Below are 12,199 nucleotides of genomic sequence, written 5' to 3'. Positions count from 1 at the left end.
ACTAAGTTGAAAAAGATATGTTATCTTGAATATTATTCTCGGGCTCCACTAACAATGTTTATTCTTTCGTGTAGAAAGTTGAAGCTTATGATTCAAAGAAGGTTGTTGATCAAGTTCATGAGGTCAAAGACAGAGAAAGCTTCTAGGTTAAGAAAGCTTTGAAGAAATTTCATTTATTTTATAGTTCTTTAGTTTAATTAAAAGAAAACTATTTTGTTGTTTTAAACAATTATTTTAGTTTATTTCTTTTAGTATTTTGAATTTGATTTTATTACATGTATTGACTTTAGAATATATATTTTTTAATTTTATTAATCTTAAATTCTTTTGACATTCAATTGAATGTTCAGACTTTAATGCTTTCATAAAATGAACGACAGCTAAATAACTCAAAATTATGTAAAGTAGCTAAACAGAAATGAAACAAAAGATGAAAGGTTGCACATGAGGATGACACATATGTTCAGCATCTTAAACTTGGTCATATAGGAATACACAGGATAAACTGATCTACAAAAGATGGACCATTGAAAGAGCTAAGAGTTGGAACTCTTCCGGTTTGTGAGTCTTTTCTAGAAGGCAAAATATGATCAAACGTTTTTTCTCACTGAAAGGCAATAGAGCTAGACCCATTTATAAAAGGAAAAGAAACATATGGATTGAAGCCCATTTTTATGCTAACTCTACTTATTCTTGTACTTCCCACTTCTTCTCCCTATCTCCCAGCTGCTTTCCCTCCCTATCAATCTCCCTCTATCACACTAGATCTCTTTGTTTGTCTCACACTTTATCTCTCTTGATCACTCTGTTTCTCTCATAGTTGATCTCTTTGTCTCTTTCTTTGTACTAGGTGATGACAACGACAAATGAAGCTCGACGACGATGATATGGGGGCTCAGCTCTCTCAATCCACCGCTCCCCATCTCTTACTAGGTCTCTCTCTTTCTCTCGTTCACTCTTCACTCTTATGTGCTATTTTTGTTTTGCAGATCGTGCTCATGGTAGTTGTGGTTTGGATTGGTGGTGGTTCGGGGTGGTGGTGGCAGCAGGCATTGGCTTAGGGATGGGGACGACGGAGGAGAGACAGAAGGGGAACAAAGTGGTGAGTTTCAAATGTATCTTCTTCTTTTTTTCTGGGTTAAGTATGAAGGGTCGGAGTTCAAAATAGCTTGAATTAATCTAAGATTAGTCTAGGGTTTGAGTTCTTATTCCTTTAAATTATATTCAGTCTATCTTAGTATTGTTCTTGCTTTTAAAGTGAGGCTAACAAAGAGAGTAGGATTAAGTGTTGAAAAGTTTTTACAAAAATAGATTTCCATTATTTTTCTCATATTTTCTAAATAAATTCTATTTTAATAGTGAGGCGGTGGGTTGTGGTGAGGTTCGGGGGCTTGTGATTGTTGGAAGGTGACTTTGTTTATTTTGTAAATTTGAGTTTGAATTTTTGAGTTTGAATTTATAGGGTTTTGCTAAAAGAATTGTTAAAGAAAAATGTAATGTATATGTTTTTGTTTCATTATGAGATTTGTATCTGATTTTAAATTTGGGTAGATTTTAATTGTGTATACGTTTTTTATTTTATGGTAAAAGGATTTTAGCAAATCTTACTTTGTTTAAAATATCATTCTCGACTGCCACAGATACTAAATTTGTACTGACGCAAAAGACCCAGCTGGTTTGAGTGTAATTGGCTTTTTGTAGTAGTGATTATTATAATATATATTATCATTTAGTTCAACTTAATATGATATATATCTATATAATGAAATATAATAATAACATATATAGTTAGAGTTCTTGATCTGTGAATATAGCTATTACAACAGGGTATGTCAGAATCAGCAGTTGCAGTTGGAGCCGCTACTTTAATTGGAGCACTACTATCGTTGGTAAGAACAAGAAAACATATAATATTATATGAATGCTGATGATGTCTTTCAAAAGAGCATATAGTCAACTCAAATTACAATCTGCATTTGTTGGAAGGAAAAAGTTGCGGTGTTTAGTTGGGAGATTTATAATATTTTCATTCTGATCATATTGAGTATGGTGTGGAAAAATAATTAAATATTTTCAAATATACAGCTTGCTTAATTGATTAGGAGTCGAGAAGTGTCGCAGCTTAGCAAGAGTAACTCAAGAGGGTTAGTTAGCTTCACAATTGTCAAATGTTGCTGCAGTTATTGTGGTCAGTCTATCTAAGGTTCCCGTCTCAAGTGTTCATGCTTTTGTTGGATTATTAGTTGGAGGAGTTGTATCGAAGATGACCCTAGGATGAGAAATGAGAATTGACATTCCTCCCCGTCTTACAAATTGAATTTCATTTCTAATATGGTTTACTTTCAATAAGAATTATTATTATTATTATTATTATTATTATTATTATTATTATTATATTCGATGGGGATTTGATCCCCTCCTTTCCCCCACACATATCAGTTCATATCGCCCTTAAATTTCTTAACACGTCATAATCATCTACAAAAAGTTTGAAAATATAATTACAATGTTTTTATTCGAAATTTGAATAATCTCTCTAAAATAAACGTATTTAATAAATCCATTTTATTTATTTGATCTAATTGATATTTCTCAAGTTATTGATCTTGATAGTTTGATATTTAAAATACAAATAGTGATAAGTATCAAATTTGTCTATTTTTACTTTATTATTCTTCTATGATTATGCACTTGATTATTTTTTTTTATATATGTTTAATAAGTTTCTTTTGTGTTTTAAGACGTCTAGGACACTTGGGGTGAAAAATAACAAACTTGGGATGTTTTACAAACAATTGTTAAGCTCGGAATTACAAGGTAAAAAACATGAAAAAATGAAGAAAAATGTACGCGTGCTGAAAATAGTCACTAGCCATGGCCACCAAGAATTACTAGCCGCGTCCTGAGAGTCAAAAATTAGTGGCCGCGGCCACCATAAACTTCTGGGCACGGCCAGAGCACGTATTTTCCCCAAAACAGTCACGTGACCGCGACCACCAAGAATAATTGGTAGCGGCTTGCGATATAATTTGTTCTTAAATTATGATTTTTGGATGTAATTTTTAATGAGGTTAGGGTTAACTTTTAATATAGCTTTGGATTGTGAATTTTATAGGCTACAGCAGTAGAGGAAGAGAAAAGACATTAGCATCTACATTCTTCAATCTAGTTTTTTCTTTCTTCTCAAAACTCATTTATTTTCATTGAATATTTATTTTTGTGAATATGAATATGATTATAGAGTACTTTTCTTTGTAGTTGAGGGTTATTTCAAAACCCTAAAAATGAGATCTTGAATTGAATCATAAATTTTATTCTTTTTACTCCCTTATATTAAATTGCTTCTATTTTTCTAATTTAATGCTATGAATATTGTGAGATCTTGTTAGGTGACCAACTAATTAGGATTTTGCATTATTCTAATATCATCTTAGGATTGCTATTCACATAATAATTTAGGATTCTAATTAGAGTGATAAATTGCAATTAAGATATTCTGACAGGTATCTTGATTGTGATGAAAAATAGAACCTAGGTTAAATGAACTGTATGCTTAATGAATTTGTTACCTAGATTAACTTGTTTCCATAGAGTGTAATGTTTTTACTAGGTTAAATAGATTGCATGTTTAATGGGTTTATTGTTGGGTAAAAAGATTAATTAAGAGTGCTTAACTTTAATTAATTAAAATGGGAAAACTAGGATAATTGTTTGTTTAAGTGTTATCTGCAGGGTTAATAGTTTAATTGGGAATAAGGAGTATTATTTGTGATTGTGGATAGATTGATTGTCAAATGTGAAGAATAATTCTTGGTTATTTCTTTAATATCGTTTTATTCTTAGTTATTTAATATTTGATCATTATTTTATTTTATGCTTTCAATTTTTAAAATTAAAACTCCTATCTAATTTTTGTTTAGCTCTTATTTTGAATAATAATTTGATTATAATCCTCATGGGTTCGACCATTATTTACCGCTATATTGAAGTAGCTGGTATAAATTGATAAAATAAACATTTGAATTTGATACGACATCCGACACCTATCAAATAGCAAAATATTTAAATTAATATTATAATATCTTTATATATTATAAATGTGAGTTTAATAAAAATTATTGTTTTCCATTAGATTTAATATTTTTTTATTGTTTTCTAACACCATTAGTTTTAAAGTTATCTAAATAAGGTAAATAGATTAAAAAAAATTAATAAAGTTATCTAAATACGGTAAATAAGTTAAAATAAAAAATAAAAAATTAGCCATAATAAATTATCATCACATATTTTAGAATGAGAAAATACCAGTTTGACACCTGTGTTTTTCCTGAATACGCGTTTGACCCCTATGTTTTGTTAAATGACAATTTGAATCTTATGTTTTACAAAATAGATCAAAATGGTACCTAGACCAGATTTTGGTCAAAATATTTTCAAATATAATGTTTCATTCTCAGCTCATCACCACCTTCTTCGCTACTGTGAACCCATATCGTCTCAAACGACCTAAGAATTGATCTTATATTTGAAAATATTTTAACAAAATGGGGACTATGGTACTATTTTCATCAATTTAGTAATCGGAGGGTATGAATTGTCATTTAACAAAACACAGGGGCCAATCACATATTAAAAAAAAACATAGGGGCCTAAATGGTATTTTCTTATTTTAAATTTCATATTAAAGTGTTCTAAAAACTATAACAAAAAAAATATTTATGTGTTTAATTTTTTTTCTTTTATTAATTATTTATTTTGTCACTTAATTAATATATTTTTCTTATCCAAACATTTATGTAATAGTGACATAAGACATAAATATACATATTTCTTATTTCTTCCATTAGCTTTTTAATGAGAAATTACTTATTTTAATTGTTCTCTCTATTAGTTTATATATAAATTTCTGTTCGTTTTAAATTTTTTTAATTAAATAATTAAAATTTGATCAAATAAACTTTTTAAATTCATACTTTTAATTTAGAATTTCTTAATATTTTATTCTATTTAATATTTTTTCTAAAAGAAAATTAGAATAGAGAGTTTAGTTTTCAAATTAAAATTACCATATATAATATGTAAATCAAAACATAAAAATATCAAAATTTTAATTATTATGAACACTAAATTTAAAACTAATAAACAACATCAAATCATTTATTTTAAAACTAGAATGCATCATATTTTTATATGTAAAAAGTGTGTATATAAGAGATTCTTGGTTTAACGATTTTTTAAATAATTTTTTTTATCTTATTTATTTCTTTTAAACTATAGACAATGTTTTCACTTAATTGTTTTTAAATATGCTTGTATCATTCTTTTATAATATATGACATTGTTTATTTATTAAAATTTAAATGATAATTAAAAAATATAATAATTTTTAAATAAAACTAAGCAAACGTGAATTGCACGTTGCTTATAGCAAAATATTTAAATTAATATTACAATATATATATATATATATATATAATGGAGCTTCTCTTAGAGAATATATTATATTGCTCAATGGAAATGGTAAAAGCAAAATACAACTCTTTGCAAAAAATACAATAGACAATGTAATATTTAAACAAGTGTTACAACTCTATAGCTCAAAATACAAATAAATAGAAAGATTTAGAAGATGAAGATCACAAACTCAAAACAATAATAATACAAGTAAATAAGAACAACAAGATCAAAATAATGAAAAGAACAATAAAAAGAACACAAACTCTCACACAACCAAAGTGTAGAGTAGTGGGGATCACCAACTTGAACAACGTTCAAGACCTTTGTCCAAAAGCTTATTTCGCCCTATTCTTTAAGTACTAAGGGATCTCTCAAAGAAATAGCTCTCTGGAATTATCAAGCCTCTATGGTGTATTTTCCAGCCAAGTGCTTTGTAGATAGAAAATGGTGTGTCATACAAGTGAGTAATAAGCTCCTATTTATAGAGTTTTGAGACACCCTTTCAATTTCAAATTCCACCAACTCTCATGGTTGTTACCAATGATTGTTTGGATGTTTATGGAATTAAAATAGAGATTTGGGAGTTACTTGACTATTGGAAACGTTTAAAATTGGATAAAATTGAAGTTTGGAAAATGTTGTCAGACACTCTGGCCGTAGCCTGAAAAACACTGGCATGTGGTACGCGATGTTTTTCTACCTCTTAGGCCCTGGCCTGAAAAATACTAGCCGTAGCCCACGACGTTTTTTTCAGCTACCAATTTTCCAAATTTTCAAAATGTTCCAAATTCATTCCCACTTGATTTTGTAACTTCCATACACATTATGAGAGTTAAATGACATTTCTAACAACCATATCTCTTATGACTTTGAAAAATTCAAATCAAAATGTGTAATATCAAATCTACACATTATTGGGTAATATTTGAGAGTTACGAATTTGTAACTGTTTTTGTAACACCAAAATATGTCACATTTGGGCACATACATGTGTCCAATTTTGTGACTCTCAATAATATGTTTTAAGGTGTAACAAACCACATTTGTGTGACAAATCACATTATGTCAGATTATTTAATCTAACATTATATTATTTAAAATAATATAACAATTTCTTAGGTAGGGCATCACTTTTGCCCCCACCGTAGCGGTGTTTTCTAATTTTGGTACTCAATGAAATTATAATCTAATTTTTTTTTTATGACAGCATACATGATAGTTATAATTGTCATCCCACCAATTTTTGGGAAATTCCAAATAATTTACAGTGTCGAAATTAGAGTTCAAATAATGTGGTTTCCATGCGTATATAAAACATAGGCATGCGTGCAACTGACTGTTTGAAATCTAATTTTGGCACTGTAAATTATTCTAAATTTTCTGAAAATTGATGGGATGTCTGTTATAACTATATTATACATCATCATGCAAAAAGAATAGGTTTATAATTTCTCCAACTGCCGAAAATATAAAATGTTCCTATGGTAGGAGCAAAAATGATGCCCCACCTAAGAAAAGTCATATATTATATATATTTATAGGGAAATTCTACAATTGGGGCATGCATTTTGTCCCTAGCGGTAGGGATGTTTCTGATTTTAGTATGTGAAGAAATTATAGCCCAAATTTTTTATATGACGATGTATACTATAGTTATAGTAGACATCCCACAAATTTTCAGGAAATTCAGAAAAATTTACGTTGCTGAAAAAAACTTAAATTTTTTTTTTTTTATGCGCGTATAAAACAAGTTTAAAAACAACTTAGTTTCATGTTTTCGGTATATGGAAAGACTAAAATTGATTTTTTTTATTTGACAATGTACAATATAGTTATTTAGAATCTCCCACAAAGTTTGGAGAAATTCTAAAAAATTTACAGTGCTGAAAATAAGAAATAGGTTGTTTTGAAGCTTGTTTTTACGTACGTGAAACAGGTTATTTTGAAGCTTGTTTTCGGTATCGTAAATTATTCAGAATTTTTTAAAAACTGGTGGAATGTCTTAAATAATGTACACCATCATATAAAAAAATGGATTATACTTTTCCCACGTGCCAAAAATAGAGACGTCCCTACCGGTGGCGTCACTATAGTCGTCCCCTATATTTATATCATACTTTGTTTGAAAGGGAAGTAAACAACGACCTAAACTTGTTATTCTAATATAAAATGACAAAATTATCTGATGTTTTAGCAGCTAGCCATAAGGTCTTCCTCAGTTCATGGATCAAAATGAAACCAGAGGGTTTTAAATTTAAAGGCCGAAATAAGATTGTAATAAAAGTTCGATGGAAATTAATAGTAATTAAATAACTCTAAGAATTATTAAAGTGAAAATCTCTCTTATAAAGAGCTTCCATGGTCGTTAAGAATAAGAAATACAATTTTCTCTTTCTTTAATTCAAGTCTATATTAATTTAGAAAGCCAAAATGGTGAAGAAAAAGCTAAAAAAATGACATCATGATTTTCTCATGGGGGCGAGCATATGATGTTGTAATACCAACTAGCAAGGACAACCTACATTATTGTCAATAAGAGATCTATAAATAATATTTCCATGCAATTGCTTTAATATGATATATTATGGCAGCGAACGAACAAAAAATAAAAGGAAAAGAAATTATGGATTTTTTCATACACAGATATATAATAAGACAAAAAAAAAACATTTATACGGTTGCGAACAAATTCTTTCAAAAATACGGTCATACGCATATTTTTTTAAAAATACGATGTCTTTTTTGAGATCATTTATGAATAGCAACCCACCTTTCATCTACGAGACTTGTTCAAGCAAAACAATCAGAGTAGGAAAATCAACCAAAACCTTTTACATTGTTTGTGATCAACAGTAGAAAATCACCATAATCACGAACAAGTAAGCTGCAGAAGAACCACTTCATGCTGCAAAAAAATCAACAAAAAAAAGTGAGCAACTACTTTTTGTAAGATCACCACAAAAGATGGACCCAAAAGATATGTAGTAAATGCAAGATCACCACAAAAGTAACATCAAGTCAACAACAGTCTTTAATGCTAATGAAGTTGTTGCTGTGAAAATTTGAAGAAGAAAAATAATGAATAAAAGAAAGAGAAGGAGAGTGAAAGTAATAGATGGAAAAAGAGTAATGAATAACAGAAAGAGATGGAGAGTGAAAGAAATAGATGGAAAAAGAGTTGTTGGACACGAGAAAAGAAAATGGAGAGTAATGAGTTCTAAGTATCATAAAAGGGAAAAAAAAAGAGAGAAATAAGAATAATAAAATAATAAAAGACCCACAAGTCAAAGACTCTTAAATGATTCACAAATTTTTATGTAAAAAATAACACTTTATACTTACTCCACTCATTTTTCTCTCTTTCTTTTTTGAAAAAACAATATTGTTAATTCTAGGTTAAAAGTTTGGAAAAATAATCTTTTTAATTCTGAATCAATTTATGTTGTGTTGCATTTGTGTTGATGATAGTTTTTTTATTTCTCTTAAAATATATATTGCATTGTTTTGGTTTTGAGACAGAGTTTTCGAAACTGAAATATTGTACAACACTTTTAAAGAGATTTTTGAACTAAATAGACATAAAAAAAACCAATCACATAACCATTCTTTAACAATCTAGTATTGTAATGCCCTAGATAACCAAGATTGTTAGACTGCGTATTTAAAATAGTGCAAGACTTGCTAATCAAGTCATTTGAATAAAAATGTGGTCCTAAAGTCATAATCAGGTTAGAGTTAAAAGATTTTGATCATAAACGGTTAATTTTCATTAAAATAGATGTTTGGTACATGAGATCCGAAAAACAGGGTTTAAAAGACAATTTACAAACTCTCAAAAGTTATATACAATCAGTGGCCACTCTAATGGCAAAATACAAGTTTTAGGCTTCTGTCCCTATACTTTCCCTCGGCCGTGGTGGACGAGCACCTGACGATGTATACCTCGCCCCCAGAGCTCTCCAACTCGTGGTTGGTCCAGCTTACCCTAGCCTTTACCTGCACCACGTATCACCCGTGAGCCAATGCTCAGCAAGAAAACCATAGAAATAATACATAATCAATGATGACATTTAATTAATTCACCAAACAGTAAACCAAATATTCAACAAGCCATAGCATCAAGCTAACAACAATAAACATTTATATTCAACCATTCATCTCAATCAACATGCAATACTCGGGGTCGACGCCCTTAGGCTGCACCCTCTTTTTAATCCACTGACTCTGGCTCGCTTAGGTCGAGTCTAGTGTTTATCTAGCTAACCCTGGCTCACAATGGCCGAGCCGCGTCCTGTGCGCAAATTATCAGCCCACGACTCCCTTAGGCCGTTCATATTCATATGCCAAATCATTCATTTACACTACAACAATTATGCCCATATATTACATTAAAATATAGCATATTTTAAAAAAAGCTATTGTTTGACCCGACTAAAAATTTTAGGCGGTAAATTATACTTAGGCGCCAAATGAAAGACAAAAGCAAAAAACCCCTAATAACCCTACGCCTCCTCTGTTTCTCTCTCATGCTCTATCTTTCTCTCTCAGAACTCTCTCGTTCAATCTTTCTTTCTTTCTCTCTGTTTGTTGCAGGTGTGCAACAAGGTGATGGGGTCCGCGGCTTGGGTCGTGTGACAGAGAGGCTTGACTCGTGGGTCTACGGCGTGGCTCGCTCGTGGGTGCGACGGTGCTTGCGGCGGTGGGTCTACGACGTGGGTGCGGCGGTTCCACTTTACACCGAGTTCCACTTTATCTTCTATTGTATGGTTTGTTTGTGCAGGTGTATGACAAATATTTACGTGCAAAAGCTCTTTCATGCAGAGGTCTAGGATTTTGTCCAGAATACATTAGCTACTATGTTGAGGACTACCTTTCAGAAGAAGAAAAATCTCTCTAGGTGGGATTTTACTTTGTTTTTAGTTATTTAAATGGTTAACATATTTGTTATTTACTCTGATTGACTCAATTGGACATTCCATCTAAAAAGTTGATGCTACCCTGATATACACTATGCCTAGAATCATTACACTAGTAAGACACAACAAATTTCCAAATGAAAATATTTCCTTTCCTGAATTTCAAGGCTAATTCATTTAATATCCTATTATGTATATTAGTTGTATTACGAGTAGGATGTTCCAAAAAACTTATATGTTGATTTGATTGCTAATTTTCAGGATTCTTTCTGATATGCGGACCCTTTCAGCAGATTGGATGGCAAACACAAGCAAGTCTGAATCTAAGATGCATTCTCTGCAGCATGGAGGGGAAGAAAGCAAAGGAAATGTATTTTTCCCTAGGCCTGTTGCACCAACTGCTTCTCAGGTTTCTTTTCTCTCACTTTTAATTAATGTATCTATTTTTGTGTGTTTTAATTCTTTGATGTTAGCTCAGTTTCTATTATCAAAATAATGGTTCTTAGATGGTTTTAAATTTTTTCCTTTTCAAGGTTGGCGCTAATCATTTTTTAGGGGGGCATGATTTCTATTATTCCTCTTTAATGGGGAATGTCTATGCTGCCTAATTAAATGCTTATTTATTTATTTTTAAATTTTAATTAGTCTATTTCATGGTTTTGCTTCTTAGCTGTTTTGAGGGCACATTGGTTTTTAAAGTCAGTCGATTCGGTGTCGGCTACTTTATTGGCTGCGATCAACACCCAAAATGCAAGTAAGTTCGGAGCATTTTATACTGCCTGATAATATGTTGTCTTTGGCTCCTTTGTGTGCATAGGTTTCGGGGGACAACTTACTGTATTCAGCTAATTGTTTTGTATGCCATTAGTTGCTTGCTTTATGCTTGTGGTATGTATTCTCCAGTCACACGAAGAAGTTAGTTATTTAAATAAACTTTTGGACTGGATTTCATTAGAAATGACTGGACAGGAATATTTTTAGTCTTATATAGTGTCAGGTGCACTTTGATAAATTTTAGTATATAGATTAGTATGTTTTCTTTAAAAAATTAGTAATAGTTATGAAGTTAATTTGAAACTTACAAGTTGTCAAAATCATATCGTCAAAAGAAGAATAAAATGATAAAACAAACAATAAGATGAAAGGAAGATTACATAACGAGTAAAGCTGGTTAAGGAAGGAAACACTAAAACATTGTTAAATCCACTTCACTAAGAAACAAAAGAATTACAAGAGTATATATATAGCTTCAGCCGCTTAGCTGAGTCCTACAAAGTAGGAATTCATAAAAAGAGGTAGAACTAAACAACCTGATCCTTAAACTAAAATTGGATAAGCTCTTAATCAAAATCATATTTAGGCTTCTTTGTTTGATGCTTTTGATAATTAATATGGTTTTTTTAAGAGTTACTATAAGCACTTATCAATGTTTTGGTAAAAGATGAAAGTATCTTTAGAATGGGTGCATTATTAAGAGTTGATCATTTATGCGCTAATTTCATCTAATATAAATATTCAACTGATTGCTTTTTGACACAGTGGTAATATAATATTTTGTATTGATTGCTTCAATGCTTTTAGCCTGGTCTTAATGAGAAATTAAAATGCATAAAGCTTGGCATTTTTTTAAGGTGCAACCTGTTGGCATAATCATTTTTGTTGCTATCATGACTACACAAGGCATGATTCTATAGCTTGATTTCTTATAAGTTTTCACCATGTCATTTTAGCTTGTGATGTGTATTTCCATCTGTTATGGTGTATTCAATATTTCATCTGTTTTCTGTTAATTTTGTTTGCTTGTAGGGTCTACTTTTGTTTACAAA

At 30.5% G+C, this 12,199-nt stretch overlaps 1 protein-coding gene across 9 annotated transcripts; it reads left to right on the top strand.

The window, feature by feature from the left end:
- The first annotated feature begins 356 nt into the window (after positions 1-356).
- LOC133801419 (uncharacterized) lies at positions 357-3,283 on the top strand. Of its 9 annotated transcripts, none has more exons than XR_009876860.1 (4): positions 367-557; positions 851-1,102; positions 1,815-1,889; positions 2,086-2,395. XR_009876860.1 is itself a non-coding variant. In XM_062239624.1 (3 exons), the coding sequence occupies exons 1-3, from the start codon at positions 968-970 to the stop codon at positions 2,904-2,906; spliced, it is 363 nt and encodes a 120-aa protein (XP_062095608.1). In that variant the 5' UTR covers positions 357-967; the 3' UTR covers positions 2,907-3,283. The 9 variants fall into 9 exon arrangements, 1 of the variants encoding a protein (XP_062095608.1); XR_009876859.1 differs by having other exon boundaries at positions 368-561; XR_009876857.1 differs by having other exon boundaries at positions 370-695.
- Positions 3,284-12,199: the final 8,916 nt, after the last annotated feature.

The sequence above is a fragment of the Humulus lupulus genome, chromosome 9, assembly GCF_963169125.1.
Source record: "Humulus lupulus chromosome 9, drHumLupu1.1, whole genome shotgun sequence".
Taxonomy (NCBI): Eukaryota; Viridiplantae; Streptophyta; class Magnoliopsida; order Rosales; family Cannabaceae; genus Humulus; species Humulus lupulus.
This window is presented reverse-complemented; position numbering and strand designations above follow the sequence as displayed.

What these genes read in the sequence shown, in the direction of transcription:
- LOC133801419 (XM_062239624.1), top strand. Translation starts at nt 968, where the DNA reads ATGTGCTATTTTTGTTTTGCAGATCGTGCTCATGGTAGTTGTGGTTTG. An exon ending in GACAGAAGGGGAACAAAGTG is followed by an intron (nt 1,103 to 1,826) that starts GTGAGTTTCAAA and finishes CTATTACAACAG; the next exon opens with GGTATGTCAGAATCAGCAGT. An exon ending in TTGGAGCACTACTATCGTTG is followed by an intron (nt 1,890 to 2,741) that starts GTAAGAACAAGA and finishes TTGTGTTTTAAG; the next exon opens with ACGTCTAGGACACTTGGGGT.